Genomic DNA, 20871 nt, shown 5'->3' on the forward strand with positions numbered 1-20871 from the left:
TTGGACAATTTCTTCGACTGAAAATACAACGGCTAGTGCTAGCTAGCACTGTTAGCGTTAACCGTGGCAGGCAGCTTGCACTTTGCACAGCGACCGACCGTTGCCGTCGTCCAGCTTGCGCGAGGACCGACCGTTAACGAGCGCTAAATCCCGAAACTACCCTCAGACGTCGACCCGCACGCGCGCCCGACGACGGCGCAGCTTGCTTTCTCCATCCTCCTGCGCGTCTCCTCCCCTTCACGCCGCCGTCGTCACTCTGTCCTTATCCGTCTTTTTTCCATCTCTCCCTATTTAGCCCCGACCTGCCCCCGGCCGTCGTCTCCACGCAGCTCAGTCATACACACCTCCACAAGCACAGCCACATCGCCAGTACACCAGCTAGCTTCTCGTACCTTGAGCAACGCAAGGCCGGCCATGGACTCGGAGTCGTCCACGTCGCCCTACTCGCCCCCGTCCCTGCGCCACAAGCTGCGGACCACCGTGTGCGGCTGCTTCGGCTCGCCGGACAGCGACGGGGAGAGGCCGCAGAGCGGCAGCGGCAGGGCCAAGTGGAGGAGGAGGGTCGCCGCCACGGGCGAGTTCAGGTACGACCCGCTCAGCTACGCGCTCAACTTCGACGACGGCGGCAGCGACGACAGCGACGAGGCCGCGGATGCCGCGTTCCGGTACCGGAACTTCAGCTCCCGTCTGCCGAGCTCGCCGAAGCCGGCAGCGGCCCGGAGGCTCACCGCCGTCCCCATCGCATGAACTGGATCGCAGTGACCCTGTTTCTTTTTTTGCTGTAACTTCCTTGTCTAAGCGAGATTGAAGCCCTTACTTACGGATGTAACTCTAAGCAAATTCATTTACGAGCAATTTATATAGCGGGAGGAGTATAGCAGTAGCAAACCGAACGTGTAATCGACCACTAATATACAGTGAACTGAGGACTTGATTGTCACAGAAATTTGTCTCTGCTCTGTCTGAGAAGTTCATCTCTCTTCGTTTCGATTATCTGAAGCACTTGATTAGAAGCAGACACTTTGGACAATTGGTTCTCGCGGAGGAATAGAGCTGGGGAACTGATCAGAGTGAACGCACCACAGAACGGCGGAAAAGGCGGTGTGCGTGTGGGAATCCGATCCCGGAGAGGCCGTGCGAGTGGAGCTAGCCGTTTTGCCCGTCGCTCCAAACGGTCACCTCTCTGCTAGCTGTCGGTAAGGAACAGTCAAGGGAGTACTCACCATCGCAACAACTAGCTTCGTTGACTGTACAAATGTAGGGGCTACCGTACATTATTACGGCTCGGAAGAGGTGAAGCTTTCGCGCCAAATTGTTCCGTCTTTTAAACTTTTTTACCCACTAGGAAACGAAGCAAGTGGTGTCAAAGATGTATACATATGCATACATGCAGAGAAACCGTGCTAAAACACAAGTACTAGTGCAGCTGGCACGACTAAGCTATGAGCTAGCAAGTGACGCCGAAAACCATCAACACAACACGAACCCGAGCACACAAAAAGGTAAGAAAAAGAAACACAACCTTTTTTTGCGCAAACAAAACTGATACCATTAACCAAGAGTTTCACAAACAAGCGTACAAATAAAGAAAATTACAACAAGGTCCTTTTTAGCCCAGCGTCGTCTTCGTCGAGCACCACGCCGCACCAGCGTATCCCGTGCCACTCCTCCACTGCAAGCTTGGACTAGGAGGAGCCCCCAAATGGCTAGGAAGTTGATGTTCCTCGGCACCAGAGCACCTCTATCATGCACCACAAACGATGCCAGCTTTGTCAACAACAACATCTCCGTCAAGATCTTCAACGACCGGCTCCGCCATCACTCGGACACCGGCGAGGGGGAAAGCGCACCATAGCTCCACCGAGCCGCGAACGCGCTTGGGACAACAGAACGGAGGAGAGGACCGCCGTCTTCAAAAGGCTCTCCGACCATGCCACCGAAGCACACAGAACGGAGGAGAGGACCGCCGTCTTCAAAGGCTCTCCGACCATGCCACCGCCTTCTCAGCGCCGCCGGTAGCCACCCTACAACGACCTACACTATGTACACACCGTGATCAGTCGATCCCCATCCTGCCGCCGCTGGAGCGACCGTCGAAGGCGAGGGATCGAGCGGATCGGCGGCAACGAGGTGGTCAGAGCGGGAGGGTGCACAAATCGCCTTATCTTACTGTAGATGGGGATAAGGGGAGAGTTCCAGGCTCTCAACCTAAAAAAAACGAAACACAACTTAAAAAAGACGAAGTCCTCCACACTTGAACACCAAAGCGGAAGCATGCTAACATGAACAGATCAGCTAGTCAACATGAGGGCATCACAAAAAAGCGAGCTTTCAGGTGCCTACGGAAACACATAACCTCCCTCCATCGCCAAAGAGGGACCCTACCCGCTCGCCCTGGCTCGAAGGGCGTCGAATCGTCAGGCGAAGGAGACGTTCACCCTAGAACCATGAGATGTGCATTTCAAGAGACAACTAAAAGGTTAGACCACACACAGACCACCTTGTTGTGACGACCACATCGACACATCAAGTAGCTAGCTTCAGAGCCTAAGACGAAGAGGGTAAACCGGGGAGCAGCCGCCGAGCATGAAGGTGTAGAGAGGCTGATCAGAGACGACAACTACAACAAGTGTAGGGAATGACTACAGTGATGAGCGCAAGGAGCCATTCCAGCTTCCATGGTGTTGTTAGTAGGAAGGAGAACCCTGCCCTTCCTGGCAAGCACCAGCAGCGAAGGCCCCAATCGAAAATGGTCAAAATTCCAATCCAACCTTGTCGCCACCACCAGCACCACGACCACATCACCGTCAGACTCCTACCAACCATGGCACCACTTGCCTACTACACCACCATATATCAGACGATGCTTCCAAAGAGGAAACGACACCCACAACGCCACCACCATCCAATTCGAAGAAAATTTTGGGATTTCATCTAGTACGGTGGGAAGGGGTGGGGTGATGGGACCTCGCCAACGCTTCCATCAACGTAAGCGGCGCCCAAAAAGTGATGTTGCCATTGTTCATAGAGGACTAGCGATTTCTCCTGAACACAGTTCACACCACCATCTCCCTAGCCAGCATCATAGCGACATGAAGAAGACACAGCCAACACATACCAAAAGGAGAGGGCTAGGGTAAAGAGCAAGATCCGACCTTCGAGATCCTGTCCGCGAGCACACAAAGCAGCCCCGGAAGTGGTCCACGCCCCTACCGTTGTCCTACCGCCCACATGGCCCAGGGGTGCCGACCAGCAACCGCGCACATCACCAGCTGCACGATCGACGTGGACACTCTACCCGAGGATAATGCCTCAGCGCGTGAAATCCTCTGCTAGACGCATAGCGGTGGATCGTGGGTATGGGTCGAAGTGCCACTATCATACTCCCTCCTATCCATACTAATTATCGCAATTTTAGTTTTAATTTAAATTAAATTTATGACACTTATTTTAAATAGGAACAAAATATAAAAGCATACGAAGGTGCGGATGTCAGAGATGTCTAGATATGGCCTATGGTACACGATATCTGCGCAGGTGGATGACGATCCCTTTCGGCCTTGCGATCCGTTTGCTCGTGGCAGACCTGCCAGATGGTGCGTGCTTCTTTCGTTTCCATGACTTGCCCAGTTTAGCTTTGAGCCCATCGGCATTAGAGGCTTCACCCTACTCCGACCGTTGCTGAGCTCTAGATTGACTATAGATTATATGACATTTGGTTTATAGGCAACAATTGACTATACTATTGAATTTGCTCTTAAACATCACCTACCACAAATCACCCTACTGGCGAAATGGGCCTTCTGACATCCTGTAATTGGTAAATATACATGTTGAAGTTCAACGGATATAAGCTTCGGCTCAGCGTCTGCCAAATAGCGTTGGAAAACAGCTTAAGACGGGGTTACAGGGGCTTTGCTTAGCCCAAGCTTGGTCACAGGTTGAGAGGATCATTTGAGCCGATTTTGACCCTAGGGATCGGTGTCCGTTTTCCGATGCTTGTGAGGTACTTATGTATGTATACTTCTTTCGACAAAATACTGGCATCACTGTATTGAATTAAAAAAACAAATATTAGTAGTAGTACGTACTACATTTCCATAGTACTAGCCAAAAGCACAGGGAACTACTTGTCATTGTCATTTTGTCAATAGGCATGTACTATCTCCTTTCTTCGACGAGCTCCGATGCACTCATGCACAGATCAACCTACGACATTCTCTGCTAACCTCTTCGCCGTCGCCAATCACCACCCCTCATGCTCTCGTCAGTACTGTAGTCGCCATCGCCGCACTCGTCGCGGATTGAACCCAGGAGCTCTTGCCGCTCGGCTACTCTGAGAATGCCCATCTCCTCCATCTCCCTGACCACTCTGTCAGCGTCCTCCCTCTTCCCCGCCCTGCCCAGCTCCTCCACCACCGCCCTCCTCGTGATATGATCCACCACCATCCCCGCCTCTGCCAGCTCCCACATCACCCGCTCAGCCTCCGCGACCTCCCCGGCCACCGCGAGCGCGCTGACGAACGCGTTGCAGGCCTGCTCCGTTGGCACCATCCCCTTCCCCCGCATTTCGTCGAACAGCTCCCGTGCGTTATTCGTCCGGCCCTGCGCGCTGAGCCCGTGCACGAGGTAGCTGTACGTGAAGGCGTCGGGCTGGCACCCGTAGTGCGGCGCCATCTGGTGGAACACGCGCAGCGCGTCGTTGAGGTGCAGCGACTGCGCGTAGCCCCTGACGAGCACGTTGACGGCCCGGGTGTCCGGCGCGATCCCCTCCTCCAGCATCTGCCGGAACAGCGCGGCGACGGTGTCCATGTACATGTAGTGGACCATGGAGTCGCTGCCCCCGCGCGCCAGCAGCGTGGCGAAGAGCGTGTGGTAGGTGCCGGCGTCGGGGCGCGCCGCCGGGTCGGCGGACGCGCGCATGAGGGTGTAGACGTGGAACGCCTTGCCGGGCCGGCGGAACTCGCAGTAGAAGTAGAGCGCGGCGCGGAGGAGGGGACCTGGGGAGGGGAGGGACGGGAGGAGGGAGAAGACGAGCGCGCAGGTGCGGTCGAACTCGTGGTAGAGGGCGGCGGTGCCGAGCCGCTTGACGGCGACGAGGAAGGGGGCCGGGGAGGGGCGGAAGGTGGGCAGGTTGAGGGAGTGGGTGAGGAGCGGGAAGAGGAGGCGGAGGTCGGAGGTGGCGGCGAGGGAGGATGCGAGGAGCGGCGGGGTGAGGCGGGTGGGGAGGGAGGCGATTGCCGCGGAGACGGCGTCCGGGGAGGGGGAGGAGGTGGGGGCGCGGTGGCTGCGGCGGAAGCGGTGCGGGGTGCGGCGGGAGGTGGAGAGGAGGCGGCCGGAGAGGGAGGCGCCGGTGGGCGCCCGGCAGAGGATGCGGCGGAGGAGCGTCGTCATCGCGGCGGCGGCGGGCGCATTTGGGCGGTGGGGATTCGGTTTTATGACTCGCCATGCCACAACGGCACAACATAATCCCACCCGACCGCCAAGCACGACACGCTTCAGTCACAGAAAGAAAAGGGGAAGAACAGGCGGCTTGGCCGGCACTGAGAGAGGATGGCGGCGGCCGTCGCGTTGGCGAGGCCTCTCCGGCGGCTCCCCTGCTTCCCTCGCCCGGGCCATGCTATCCCCAGACCGCTCCACTTCTTCGCGCGAGGTACGCCCTAACCCATTGCTTCCTATGATGATACCTTCACTTATTGAGCTGTGGTCTAAGACTTGGCCGCCCATGCGCAGGGTGGTGTGGCGTGGCCCTCGCCGTCGCGCCGGCCGCGGTCGGCGATTCATCCGCTAAGGGGAGCGTGCACAGGCATGTAATCGAGGAAGTCATGGACATTCTGGATATGGTTATCTCTTTCTCCAGCTCATTGTTATTTTTCCATTGAACTAGTACCGCCGCGAATTAGTCACCATTCCGTTTATTAGGAATTAGATGGTTGATGATAATGTCATAGTGGATTTTGATTCAGTGGATTTTGAGGCTTCTTCCCACAATTTGAGAATGCATTAGAGCTTCAGGTTGTGTCTGTTAGATAAGGGAAAATTTGGTACAGGACACCGTTATTTTCTGGCATTTGCTGAAACACACCGCCCGATTAATTTTGCACTTTTGCCTGTGATGACTGGTTTTGAAGACAAAGTGCAAAGCTTTCCTTTTTAGCCAAGTGGCGTGTTCTGGCAAATGTGCCACAGAATTATAATGGTACCTGACAAAGACATAATCGAGAGGTGTGTTTCAACAAACGCCAAAAAAGACCGATCTTATCGGGAGGAGCTGCGGCTCTCTGGGCTCTAGCCGAGAGGTACTCCATATATTTAGGCAAACACCGAACCAACCTGATATCCATATAAACTCCCCTTCGACCTAGGACATGGCCTCCGTCGCGCCTCTCCTGCAGCCATTGGAGGCTGCAGACGCCCCCGTCTCCCCGTATCACCCCCCGCCGCTCTATCTGACTGGCCAGCGCATGTATACCGGCGTCACTCCCCCAGGTAACGGGCACGAGATCGAGTATGGCTGTATCATCCCAGAAGAAGTTCAACGGGCTCTCGTTGTCACCGAGGAGACCCTCAAGTTAGATGAAGCACTATGGGCCAAGTATGAGTACTGGTGCAAGTATCATGGCGTGTCCCGTGATCGCGCTGAGATGCAGCAGCGGTTCAAGATATTCAAGAGGACTGCAAGGTGTGCACAGGACCAACAATTCTGGTGTTAGCTACAAGGTGGGGCTGAACCACTTTGCAGATATGGACGAGGCGGAGATTCCTCGTGGGTTTGTTCCAGGCTTGTGAGGGGAGGTGTTGTTTATTACACATGCACTTAGGATGTGAAAGAGGGTGTACCTCCACTCTCGATCAGATCGGTCTTTTGGAATAGTTGGTTGGTTGTTGTATCTATCAGTGTTCACTTGGCTGATGCTTCCTCTATAGCAGAGTATTGTTTGTATATGAATATTAGGGGAAAATGGGATGTATTTGGTCTTAGCTAGCTGTTTCGCTGTTAGAGTATAACAGATGAAGTCAATAATATTGTCTATTTCATTAGTGAAAACACAACCTTTCTCTTGGTAAGTGCCTTCATAATAATAGAATATGAATGCTACAATTGCCTCTTTTAAGGTATACCAAGTGGCAGGAGTTATAGAATTGGTAAATATAGATGTTGAAGTTCAACGGATATAAGCTGTAGGGAGGAAATATAGCTGATATGCTTGGCTCTGTGGTCTGCTGATTCTGAAGCTTCTGTGACTTTGTAATCCTTTAAATGTTCCTGGAAGTTGTAGTAGCTGGATGTGACGGTCTGTATGTTGGTGTTGGTTCAGCAGTTGGCTCTTGGAGAAAGCTCTAGTGAGTAGCGACAGTAGCTTTGCTGCTGTAGATTTGGAGGCTTTGCTGTGGCGAAGTCTTAGAGCGAAAACATCTAAAACTTCTGTATTTATCGGTTTCAGTTAATGAAAATCGGGGCAATGGCCTCTCAATTCGGGAAAAAAAAGGAAAAATAAAGCTGATCCTGATATATCCTATAATGTCACATATGGTTAAAACATAACATATCTCTTCATTTTTGCATATTCACTAGTAAATGTGCACGTCCAACACAAGTCTTGAAGTTATAAAGCTGTATATCTTATCAAAACATCATGACAGTTTATGAACCAAAACATATTCATTACAACCATGGTGCGATTCTAAGAAATATGTGCTTTGTATTATACTAATCACGCAAGTGTAATGGAAGTCTCGACTAACATTGAAATTAAGCACTAACATTTTAATGAGAGTTATAATTTCTTATTTATGTTTGTTTTCATACAGAGTATAAGCCAGGTCAAATAAAGCCAATAAAATATGTATGAACAGTTTTTATTGGCTGCATTTGTAGCCACAATGATTGATCAACATCAGAGACCAAATGCTGGAATCACCTTTTTTCACTAAATTATAAAATCATCATGTAGCCCTTATAAGGATTATTCAACAGAACACGCACTATCCCTAAACATCTTCAAGAAGATTATTCAATAGAGAATGAACAACTAATATTTTAGCCAGGTCTAAGACCATGCACTGTCCAAAAACAAAAACACACATATATAAGATTTCTAAAGAGCTGTTTGGATTCCATGATCTACAAATTAACATTAGCATTGTGCAAGCTCTAAACATTAATCTGCATCTGGTAAAATCCTCACCTTAAAGTGCCAGAATAAGGACACCATCAAGCAGCACTAACTGATGTGTTTTTGGCTACTATAACCGAACGGACAAATTAACATATTTGGACAGGCTTACAAGATCAATCTTTATCAGCTCACTTAAAAGTAAGGCCTTGTCTACCTCCCTCCCTCTCTCTGCATCCACTCTTCAGCTCCTCCTTCGGCCTGCACAGCTATTGATATCGACCCCATCACACCTTGCTACTAGTAAACAAAGAAGATAGCTAGCTAATCAGCGTTTCAGTTCCTGATACAACTCATAATAAGAAACTACGCCAAAGGCATCTATTACACAAACTTGCTTGTTGATTACTCCCTCCGTTTCAAATTAGCTATCGCAGCTCTGGCCATATTACGTGTTTCAGTGTGTAGGTTCGCCTTGCCTTGAATACATCTTAAAGAAGCTTAGCCGCAACTCACATGAAAAAAGTAGTTGCATTGTGTTACCCCAGTTCCACCAAGCTCAGTTCGCTAAATCATTAGTGCTAGATTGGATCAGACACAAAGAAATATACATGAAGGCATACCATGGCTAGAAGAATTATCCCTGTGTAGCACCTGATTCTGCAACAACACATCACTACTGGATGTGGAGCAAAAATTGACCAATGATTTAATCTTTCGGTTATGTGGCATGTGTGACTTTTCTGCTTTCCTTGTTTTGGACTTCCAGATGCCAATTGAGGAATGACCAGCTTGATACTGCTTCCATCCTGGAACCAGTAAAGTAGATCAACCAACTTATTTACGAGTCGGTTCACGCGTTGGATTCGGGCAGTGTATGCGTCCAGGGTGAACCTGGATCAGGAAAACGGAAATATTAATAGTCCAATCTGACCTTAAATAGCACCTGAGGAAGGTTTCTGATGGTTGGTACTTGAGCTCTGGTAAACATGCCAAATTGGAAATTTTAGTATAGTGAGAAATTCCTTTCCCTTTAAATAGAGTAAACATCAAGGGAATAGCTGTGCCATAGCCTGATGTCCAAGCAAAGCAAATGTTGGGGTTACCCAACCCAGGAATCAATAAATAGCAAACCAACTAGTTGATTGATTGGATTTGTCAATCAAATCTATTTTATGGACTTGAATAGAGAAGAAAAGATATATATAAACCTCACAAAAATACCATAATTTGAGGCAAAAGACCACACAAAAATCATCTATAGTTCCAGCTTTCCTGAATGTTATTACCTGTACCATGCAGCCATTATCCAACCTTGCCATCCAGATAAATATTCCTTTCCGGGTTGTTTTGCAGGCACAAATGGCTTCCCAACGAAGAGATGTCTTCCACACCAGTTTTCTTACTCCGCCTATCATAAAGGAGGCTATGCTGGCAATCGAGAAGTTAGCTGATATCAAAGCAGTAGCTCAGGGGGGTTATCCACAGGTAGAATTCAATACAAAGGACTGGTTAATAGCTTATATTATATACCTTGTTTTTCTTCATCTCTACGGTTTATATTTATCTAGGCTGAGCGGTGCCGAATTTCAGTTGGACATCCAGACTCTATGAGAAGTAACCCAGATGTAGTTGCTGCTTTGAGGTTTTCTCGACTTTATGTTGTAGCTATCACCATCTTTTATGTAAGCTGACTTTGAGCCCTTTCCCAGCATATCCGGAAACTTCCGATTGGAACCCTGTTCTCATGGTGACTTTCTCGGTGCTATTCTTGGGGCAGGAATAACAAGGGAGAAAGTTGGAGATATACTTTTGCAGGTCCACACTTTCCCCAAATACTCATTTCCTGGATGTTATGTCCACCTTGTCCCTTTTCACATTATCATTGTTCGAGGTATCTCTTTGCTTTTCTTATTAGGGGGAAAGAGGTGCTCAGGTCATTGTTGATCCAGAACTTGTTGATTATCTGACTTCCACACTAGAAAAGGTAGGCATATCCCTAGTTGTGTTGCTGCTTTCTCGTTTACCCGAGCTGGATATGTGCATTCTCAGTTATGTGCCTATCTGTATGACAGAAAATATCTGAAATCTGAATATATGATTCAGTGCCATGCATTAAATGTTATCCAGAGCACATGACCATATATTACAGGTTGTTATATCTATTTTCAACTCATTATATTAAGAAACAGGAGCACATTGCAATATTAGTTTTTATGGTCAGTTACATCACCCCCCAAGAAAATCATTTCATGTTAGTCTTGTATTTATGAGTTTCCACCCAGATCTTCTCATGAGCTTTGACTGATGTTCATGAAGTTTTCAATACTATATTTGTTATGCAAATTATACATATTCTTTTGCAATATTAGTTTTTATGGTCAGTTACATCACCCCCAAGAAAATCATTTCATGTTAGTCTTGTATTTATGAGTTTCCACCCAGATCTTCTCATGAGCTTTGACTGATGTTCATGAAGTTTTCAATACTATATTTGTCATGCAAATTATACATATTCTTTTGATTATGGTTTTACTCTGAACGGGATTTTATTGAACAGGTGGGGAAAGTTGGTATTTCATGCACCCAGATTCCATTGCTTGCTATAGAGTATGAGCCACCAAGGTTTGTTTCAAACGTCATTTCATATCTTAGTGCATATACTGCATGCTTAGGATGACAGAATTTTATGATGTAATACCCTGAAAAAAACTACTCAACTCTATTATTTAAGTGCAGGACCAAATCTTCTAAAACTGTAGAATCATCACTTCGGGTTGATGCTGTGGCCAGTGCAGGATTTAAAATCTCACGCACAAAGCTTGGTAGCATGATGAGGTATGAATGATTAGCTGCTAATTTACTAATTTATGTTCAGTAAGGTATTTTTACCATAACATCGATAGTTGGAACTCTCTTATGTATACTGGACAGTGCCGTTAGTCTGTTGCATGTTTAGTGAGCAGACTGCAATTCATTATAAGCATGCATTTCTGTTTGTTCAGTTCTGGAGATGTCCGTGTGAATTGGTCAGTGGTTACGAAAAGTGGAGCTACCCTAAAAGCTGGGGATGTTGTTTCTGTCAGTGGGTTGGGGAGATTGAAGGTAAAAAAACATCACCAGTTATTTCCTTTTTGTAGTAAATGGCTGATAAGTATTGAGTTCTCTCAAGCAAGTCAAACAAATTGTGGTGTTACTGTTGGCACCTAATTCACTCTGCACTGAACTATTTTTTGTGTGTTTGAGGCATTCCATCGGTGCATGTTTTCAAGGATATGTTGGGTCTTGCATCATATTGTATGTGTCAATTAAGTTGGATTCCTCATTCCATATGTGTGATATTTGCTGTTGTTTCAATCCGATCCTTTCTTATTCTGCGAACCATAACCCTAAAACATTAAATGAGAAAACTACAACCTTTATGGTTCATTACATCTTTGTTGATACATGCTGGTGATTGGATCTTTCCCTCAGATGATATGCAAAAATATCTATTATAACATGCTATGGAAGATGCATTAATACTACTACAGATGTATAATCCTGAGAAAGTTTATTGATTTATAGCAACCTGTGTTATACGCCCTCAGTTATTTCAAGTTATGTATTTTCTGTAGATTGGAGAAATCGAGACTACGAAGAGAGGCAAATATGTAGTTCAGCTGATTCAATATCTGTAGGTCCATGAACAATCAACTGTTCGCTCAACAATACCTGTCTCAGATGAATGGTATGCACTTTGACACCTATTATGTGAATATTCTCTTGTTCACGATTCAAGTAGCGAAGTTAAAAATGTTGCTGGGATTATTATGTTCTGAAGATTCATCAAATAATCACTTTTTTTTGCTTAACTTGGCAGGGTTCAACAATTCCATAGAAACTTGTCAATATAGATTTAGGGCGTCTTATATTGCTGAGTCATCACTGAGGCAGTACAAAAGGGCATATGCTATGATGGAAATAACAATTTACTTATGATATCATTTACTATTGGTGTGCTTGCTTAACATATTTGGGATCCTGAACTCTTTACTCTATGCTTCACTATCAGAGTTCGTGAATGCTCAGTTGCCCATACAAGCATAAGGGGGCAGCTGCCTACCTTTGCTTACCTGCAAAAATTTACGAGGAAACAAAACCATGTTATTTAGAATGTAAAAGGACAAGTGAACAAGTAGACGTAAAGTATATGCGACAGCTATATCTTTATTTCTCTTCACTCAAGATGAAATTGAGAATGAAATGATTTTGTAGGCACGCAGTTTGCTTATACTTGTACATCCATGTGTTTTGGATGTATTGATGAAGTAAATGATATCGTGTATGCAAACGTGGGTAGCTGCATGTACGCTTATAAAATATGTTGTCATCAGAGTTCTTCATGTTTCAGCTATCACTGATATAGTCTAATTGGATTTTGCAGGGTTGAAGTTCTCTATGAACTCCCAACTCCTGTGAAGGCTTGTTCTGCTTTGAGGCGAGAAGGAAATTAGTATGCTTTCCAAACAAAAAAATGTACGATTTCAAAACCAACACAAATGGTGCTTCTATATATCATATAGCTTTTCATACTAAGAAACCTCTGTTTCATATTCGTAGTGATAAAAAAAAGTGATATGAAATTAATGATCAAAAGCCAGCAATTTAAATCAGAACACATATGTCGTGACAACGATGTGATAGGAAACCTTTGCACTTGGGTACAGTGATAACTACCGGTCGTAGCTTCAACCCCCTTTTTAATGCCAAAAAGGCTTTGCAGAGGGCTATATTCCTTGTACTGGATTTCCTGTTCCAGTACCCAAGTTGCAAAAATGCCTTGTTTTCGAGAACATCAAGTTGCAAATTAACTGAAAGATCCAGTTTTGATAACTGCAAATGACCCGTACTGTTGCATAATTTTTGTTATCACAGGGTTCCTTTTCAGAAATACTCAGGCTGATCTCATTTTCTTGATTACAAACAATATATCGATGCTCATGCAATCTTGTTTTTTTTCTTCAAAAGTAAACCACCAAATGTCTTAAGAGGACTTGAACTTTTGAAATGCTATGGCAGCACACCTGAACATGACTGCCAAAGCTCCTACTAATACCATCTGAATTGTTTCATCTAATTCTCAATGACGCTAGACCTGCAGGATTTGCATTTGCAACATGGAAATATATAGATCTTTGGATAACTCCAGCACTGCAGGGAAGTCTCCAGTCTCCAGTTCCATCAAAATGCAATTATTTGCCCCTCTTATGCATCCTTTCACAGAGATATCCAATCTGATCCAATGAGATACTACTAGACTACAAAAGCAGGACATCACATGCATCTTCATAAAGGAGTGCTGTGCATGTGTCCCAACTTTGTGGACCTTGATTGTTATACTTGACAGCTCGTGACAAGGGGTTGTTTGATTTAAGCCGGCCAATTAATTGGCCGGGGAACTGTAGCTACAGCTGCATCCCTTCCAGTTCCCCTTGAAGGTGATGCTAAAAGCTTACTCACTCTCACATGCTCCTATCGCCATAGACCTGGCCACCCGGGATGTATTTTCAGCGGAAACTGAAATGTACTACCAGATTCAGATTCAGAAAACTAGAGAAGTGCAAAGAAACCAACAGAATTTTGACACCAAGTGGGGTTAATCATTGTAGTTGATTGATTTTGGTCAAGAGGAGCATTTGGTATGGTGACTTTGAAGTGGACCGTGGTGAAAAAGTTTGTTAGTGGGTTGAATGAGTGGAACAGGGGAGGGGCGAGCAACCCTTTCCAAAACAAAATCATCCAAATTTGGACCCTTGCACGACAAGTTTTACTTTTTTGCCGGCGTGATGTTGCTCTTTCCGGCATGTGGATGTTAATTAACGTATTCGGTAGTATTAATCTATATGGAGTGTCAAGTCCCAGTCCCAATTTGCTAGTTCTTGTTTTCTGCACAGACCAACAACTTGTTGAAAACAGACGCGTTCTGGATGTGCCGGCGAGATCGGTCGCGACGGAATCGGCTCTGCCGCTACAATATGCGGAAAGTTCCCTTGGATTCTACGTTCCCCACACTTTTAAAATACACAAACCCAGTGCTTTAGCTTTTGCTTGTCGTTAAGCCAACGGTGAACGTGCATTTGCCTCCTGAGTGTATTTCCAACGAAGACTTGACCAATTCGAAAGATTCCAGGTTATTTATCGTACCGAAAGGACATTGGCATCCAGTCCAACGATTCTTTGAACTAGCAGAAATGTGATGTTCAAATGCAATACGGAGTATTTTCATTGCCTAGTCTAAAAATTAATCATGGTCAAGAACTCTTGTTGCGATTAGGCTGTTGATAGTTGCCAGTCCATTCATTCACTGCGTCCAACTGGGACGTCACACCACACTGCATATTCTTACACGCTGATGTCGATATTTTTTTGAAACAAGGCAAGACTTGCCATTTTCATTGATAAAGAAGAAGGCGGCTGATTTATTAACGGGAAAATCGGCCAAAAACCGATACAAATGCACCAATATCATCACGGGAGATGACAATATTGGGCACAAACCCCGACCGACCTGGCCAAATGCCAACAGTCGGCCACACACGCCAACAAGAGACAGCTCCGACTTGGCCGTCGAGCATCACAAGAGAATTATGCTGGGCTTGCACCGACCGAATCATCCTCCACACCACCGGTTGCTGGTCATCGTTGCCGCAGGGGCACCCTCCACCGCAGCTCCGACTCCACAGCTCCACGGCGACAGCACGGAAGACCCGTCGGCTATCGAAGCCCAAGCCGCGACCCCAACTCTGCTTGACGCCTCATCGTTGCCAAACTGCCCGTAGCGCCCCCAGCAAGGCAACCCCAGCAACCATCCATCCTCGAGTCCCCAGGACGAAGCCCACTCCGAGACGATGCCTTCAACAGGGAGAGAGACGCAGAAGCGCCTCCATCATCCGATCCCAAGAATCTGAGGTTTCCCTCGGAGGCGAACTCCGAGGTGACGAGAGGAGCCATGAACGACGCTTCCAAGAAAGTCAACGGCACCCACAGGTGTCGCCGTCGCCGGTCCGAACCAAAGCCCGGACAAGGATTTCTCCCGAGATCCTTCACCTCGAACCACCCGAGCCGCCGAGCGACGACCTGCAACCGCACATCCGCAACCAAGAGCGCCATAGCACCGCCCCCTGCCGCTGCCAAGCACCAATGGATCCAAGATGGATCGAACTGGGCCAGCAACACAACCACCCAATCCACCACCTCTCCAACCGACGCCGCCGCACCGTCGACCTGGCCAGACGCAGGGATTGGAGCCTGGGGCTCCAGATCCGCCACGATGGAGGCTCCTTGGGCCAGCCGACAGCGACGCCACCCCCGTGGCCGAAGATGCCGGCCACCATCCGCGGGGACGCGCCGCAGCACATAACCGCGGCCACCACCCGAGCTCCCGCCACCGAAGCGCCGTCGGCCCGTCCGGGGCCGCCGCCCCGGCCTCCACGCGCCGGACAGCCCGCCCCCGCCTCACTCGGCAGAGCCAGCCACCAGCGCCGTGCAGGAGAGAGAACCCACCACCACCTTCGGCGGCGGGGCCTGCCGCCGCCGCGGCAGAGGCCGGCGGCGGAGGGACACGGAGGGGGGCGCGGGGTTGGGGGCTAGGGTTTCCCCCTGGCGCCGCGTGAGGAGCGACGCGAGGGGGTCGGTCTATCGTGTATGACGGAGGCTGATGTCGATATGTTTGCGATGTTCTGCTTTTGCATAGGTTGGGTAAATTCCTAGACCAAAGTAAGAGTCAACTTAACACTGCTCGATGACCTCAAGGTGCGGCTAGGTAGCAAGCCATCTCTTTCTCCCACGTTTCGGCCTCCCATTCGCCAATGGGTAGAACCGATCATTACTAACACATGTGCTTTTGCTGAAACGGACACGCTTAGAATCAATGGCATGAGTACAACCGCGAAACTAAATTTTCGTCGCTGCGTCTGTTTAACTTGTGAGCTTGAAAAATATGGACAAATAGAAATTTCTCTAGTTTCTTTCAGAACTCAGCAACTCGCAGTACGAGGAGTACCGAAATACTCTCTCCGACCAATAATATTTGTAATTGAAATGAGTGATTATACATATTAAAAAAACATCTACATACATATGATACAGCTATAAGTATTGTGGATCAATGGGAGAACAAGAGCTTTTCCTTGGAAAAGATGTAGCAGGCTTGAATTTTTGAAGCATACATGATGGAGTTCTGGCGCTACATGAGATCATGACCGTCGGGAAGGATCACAGTTTTGGCGTTCCATTCAGGACATCAAATAGGACATCCGCCTTGGGATCTCCTTCTCCATAGACTCGAGAGGAGACCATGTTTTGGTTGGACCCATGGCTTGGGGGATGCCCACTGCGGGTATCATACCCTAGCCTCTTTGTGATTTCCCTAGTGCCATCCCGTCTGGTCTCCGCTGCGGCCAATGGAGGAGCATGGGAGGTGTTGTTCCCTACGACTTTCGGCACTGACGAAGCCACGGCTTGGGGGGCTTACGGGCGAGCCTCCCACCGTCCCTCTCTACCTTGCCGGATAGTGTTTCTTGGCATATTGTTTCTTCGGGAAACTTTACCGTTAGTTCAGCATACCGTGTCCTTTTTAGAGGACCCATTTTACCGTGGACAGCTCCGCTTTGGAAATCCCCTCTACCCCGACTAGGATCTTTGTATGGCAGCTACTTCGAGATCGCCTCCCTATGGGGGTTGAGGTGGCTAAACGGTAGGGGCAGATGGACGGGCTATGTCCATTATGTGAGATCCTAGAATCGGGAACCCACGTAATATTCACTTGTCACGCGACTAGGTTTCTATGGAGTTTTGTTCAAGAGATGTTGGGCATGACTGGCAAGTCCAAGACCTCGGAGAGTTCCTGGAGACGCACATTAGGTTATGCTGACCACATAATGAGCATAACCCGGCGAATGCCGTCTTGGAGCATTGCGCTTGCGCGTGTGCTGGAGCTTGGTTTTTTTCTTCGGTTTTTTTGGGCATATTTGTGTTGTGGCCACAACGAACCTTTTTTTCTTTTTTTTTCCTTAAGACAGTATTCTCATACTACTATATATGTCTGATTGGTTGCTTTATTTATAAATCGAGCGAAAGCCTGTTTGGAGGTGAATTGTTGAAGCAAGTTAGATAAGCTAACTGTGCACCCACATCCGGTTGTCTGATTAGAGCTATAGCCTACAACACGTGATCATTTCACGAGGGACGTAACATATGGCGTGCAAGCAGCGTCCTGTATTCGAGCGCGATCGTCGTCGTATCCGAGTCCTGGAACACGACGGCGGCGCTCCATACGCACCGGTGAAGAACTCACGCGCGCGATCCGTCCGGCCATGTAGCGCGCGATGTGGAGCGGGGCGGCCGCACAGACCAGATCTGGGATCGTCGCTGTCGGGGATCACGACGGCGGTAGGCAGCAGCACACGCCTGGTCACGGATGGACTATGGATTGGCAGCCTTTGCTGACATTTCAATCGGCTCCAACCGAGCACGACGGATTGTTTAAGCTGTCCATCCTGTCCTCTTCTGCTCGCTTTCCTCCCGGTCGACACGAGAATCTCGGCTTGCCGCCAGCTTAAAATCTCGTAATTCTTCTCTCTTCGTCCTACTTTTTTTTTCTTCTTCAAAACGGAGAAGTTTATTCGCTCCTCATGCATCGATGTAAGTACTGCCCAAGTTATTAATTTCAAAATATTTATGGGTGTAAGAGCAGGACGACATATTTGGGACGCATAAATTATCTGCACACGTTCGTTTTCGTCGTCTGTCGGACGCGAAAATGGTCATGCATCCATTTACGTCGGGGTAACCCAGCGGTCTGACGCATTTTGGACAAACCCAAACAAACAGAGGCATACCAGATACATTGTTTGATGATGCCATGTTTTGTCGAATCGAACAAGTTTAAACAAATTGAACATACAAACTAGAAGAACAAACGCGAGAACAAACAAATTTTAAACTACCTAATTCTTGACCTTCTTGTTAGAAGGCCCTGCCTCGTCATCCACACGGTCGCGCTTCTTGCTCGTCACCTCCTCCGAAGAGGAACTGCCAGTCGACGTGTCCGACGAGGTTGAGTTCCCCTCTGATGAGTGGTCACTAGGATCTTCCTTGTCGTCGGTGAACGGATGACGAGCCTCCGCCTACGCCCTCGTCTGGGTCCTTGCCGCGGCCGCGTCGTCGGCCGCCTCCAGCCGTGTCCACCTTGCGTCTGAGTCCTTCTCCTCCTCCTCCTGGCCGTCGAGGCCAACAACTCCTCCTCCTCCTCACCCTCTGTCGGCGGGGAGCTAGGGTTGCTCCGCGTGGCAGCCCTTTGCCACCAATGCCGCCATCTCGGCGACTTCCCCTCGCTGTCGGTGTCCGATGGCAACGTTAGGTTGCTCATGGTGGTTATCCGGTGTTGGAAAAGAAGATTTATGGCAGCCGCTTGGATATGAATTAGAGCAGGCACAGGGGTTATATTGAGCGGGGATTAATGGCGGCGTGTAACGAAAAGGTCTGCGGTTGCTCTTCTGCGATGGTTCGACGCTCCATTCCGACGATTGACGCGTCGATCGACGCGGTTGCCACTCCGGCGGTTACCCTCCGTGGCAGTTGTTCTGCTTTAATTCGCGGCGGCTCGAGTCAGGGTCGATGCCACGCGGGCCCGTGGAAGAAGTGAGCGGATGCTCGGCGCGACCGTATATTTGGGCTAGGTTTGCGTCTCCGCGAACGATCCGGACACTTGCGTTGCCCCGCTGGAGCAGAGTGCAGATGTATTTCCGGTTCACGCGGACACAAACGGTCGTGTAGCATTCGTTTACGTCGCCCCCGTTGGACATGCCCTAAGGAAGGGACTCTCACATGAAGCCGTGTGTCCTCTCTGTACACTAAAATGTATAGTTTATCCGAATTTCGACAAATTTGCAACAACCAATTATGGATAGAGTTGCTTCACTTGGAGAAAAATCAATGTGGTCGAATACGCTACTAGTACTACTAGTGCACCGTCTGAGTTGAATTTTGATAAGTACTTTAGACTCCTTAATCACGTTGGTAGTTGACACTTCATTTTTTTCCCGCAATTCTTACCGCTCTTTTAGTTTCAGAGTGAGTAAAATGTATGGGAGGTCCTAAAAGTTTGGAAGAAACCGTATGCAGATCCTCATACTTTGAAGTGGTGTAGTGGCAGTCCTAATTATTTTTAAGTTGTGCACCGTAGGTCCTAAATTGGTTTGATCAGTCATTGACCGGTGTTGGAGGAGATTATGTCGAATCTTGGAAAATTCGTTTACTTCTTTGGGGTTTTTCTTTTTTTTTGACAATTTTACTTCTTCGGGTTTAGATGCGATAATCCCAAGATATCTTCACAAGTTTAGTTTTTTTTACTAGATTAAAAACTCGTACTCAGACTAGTGTATTTTGAGGAAGAAGTTTTTTGAGGAGATGGTAGGAAAGTAGGTGAACACCAAATCATCTTTCAACCCCAAATTTCATGGGATGAAATACAAGAGAAGTAAACAAGGTCTAAGAGCATCTCCACCGGCGCTCCCGATAGCTTTTTGGGGGCCGGCAGCGAAAATGGGCTCGCACCGGTGCGCCCCAAACGGCGCCGGCCAATTTTAGAACCCAATAGAATCGCCGGCAACCCCGTGCCTGCCCCTTCGCCAAGGGCGTGAATCGGGCACGCCGGCACCTCGTGGCACATCTGAAAATGAGCGTGGGCTCCGACTGGCAGCCACACACACCGATTTTCCCTCTCCTACACACGCCCGAGCCGACTCCCACCCCTCTAGATCGCCACCATCGTCGTCGCCGCCGCGCCCCCTGCTTGCAATAGACACCGCCGACTGTCTAGGAACCGTCGTCCAACGACACGGACGCCACCCCCTCGACCGGCGGCCGCTGTTTCGCCCGGAACAGAGCTCGCCGCCACCGCGATAGTATCATTCCACCCGCAAAGTGTTCGTCTGATTGCCGCGATGGAAAGCGATGATGAGATGATGGTGCAGTTGTTCACGGAGGAGCAGAACGCTCAGGCTGTTCGGCGGCAACATCAGCAGCTAATTTTGACGAACATGTTGCGCGTTCGCTAGCCTTTCTTCGGCGTGCCTTGGCGCAACGGCTCAAAGCCAGGCAAGAGGAGGAACATCAACCGGCATCGTGAAGCCGGCGCAATGCTGATTGACACCGACTACTTCAACAACGACGCGACTCATTCGCCGAAGGAATTTCGGCGCCGGTTTAGGATGAACAAGGAGCTGTTCTTGAAGATTGTCCACGGCGTCAGGGAGTACAAAAAGTACTTCATGACCAAGCAAGATTGAACATGTTTGTGGGGTTTCACCTCAGTTCAGAAGTGCACTGCTGCAATGCGCTGTCTTGCATACGGAGCTCCTCCAGATACATCCAATGACTACCTACGGATGGCAGAGTCGACATGTGCAGAGATTCTCTACAGGTTCTGCCGAGCCGTCATAGCGGTGTTTGGTAAATACTATTTGAGAGCACCAAGAGAAGATGATACAGCTCGGATCCTGCAGAAGAATGCAGCAAGAGGGTTTCCTGGGATGCTCGAAAGCATTGACTGTATGCATTGGGGCTGGAAGAATTGCCCTTTTGCTTGGCAGGGGATCTACAAGGGGCATACTGGTGGTGCAGTGTCTTTCACAGACCATGAGCTTTGGATTTGGTATGCATTTTTTGGCATGGCAGGAACAAACAATGATATTAACGTGTTGCATCGCTC

The 20871-nt window shown here is 48.4% G+C and overlaps 3 protein-coding genes across 3 annotated transcripts; 2 read left to right on the forward strand and 1 right to left on the reverse strand.

Annotated features, from left to right (window-relative positions):
- The first annotated feature begins 359 nt into the window (after nucleotides 1-359).
- LOC124667542 lies at nucleotides 360-957 on the forward strand. The gene has a single exon (XM_047204809.1). It carries the CDS (start codon nucleotides 415-417, stop codon nucleotides 745-747), a length of 333 nt encoding a protein of 110 aa, XP_047060765.1. The 5' UTR covers nucleotides 360-414; the 3' UTR covers nucleotides 748-957.
- Nucleotides 958-4107: 3150 nt separating this feature from the next.
- On the reverse strand, nucleotides 4108-5394 carry LOC124668684 (pentatricopeptide repeat-containing protein At2g27800, mitochondrial-like). The gene has a single exon (XM_047205775.1). The coding sequence runs from the start codon at nucleotides 5392-5394 to the stop codon at nucleotides 4225-4227; it is 1170 nt and encodes a 389-aa protein (XP_047061731.1). The 3' UTR covers nucleotides 4108-4224.
- A 344-nt stretch (nucleotides 5395-5738) lies between these two features.
- Nucleotides 5739-12772, forward strand: LOC124666176 (putative RNA-binding protein YlmH). The gene is made up of 10 exons (XM_047203525.1): nucleotides 5739-5843; nucleotides 9474-9605; nucleotides 9689-9762; nucleotides 9830-9935; nucleotides 10036-10104; nucleotides 10678-10742; nucleotides 10857-10955; nucleotides 11123-11222; nucleotides 11735-11847; nucleotides 12544-12772. Exons 1-9 carry the CDS (start codon nucleotides 5826-5828, stop codon nucleotides 11795-11797), a joined length of 726 nt encoding a protein of 241 aa, XP_047059481.1. The 5' UTR covers nucleotides 5739-5825; the 3' UTR covers nucleotides 11798-11847; nucleotides 12544-12772.
- Nucleotides 12773-20871: the final 8099 nt, after the last annotated feature.

This window comes from Lolium rigidum, chromosome 6 (genome assembly GCF_022539505.1).
Source record: "Lolium rigidum isolate FL_2022 chromosome 6, APGP_CSIRO_Lrig_0.1, whole genome shotgun sequence".
In the NCBI taxonomy this organism is placed as follows: Eukaryota; Viridiplantae; Streptophyta; class Magnoliopsida; order Poales; family Poaceae; genus Lolium; species Lolium rigidum.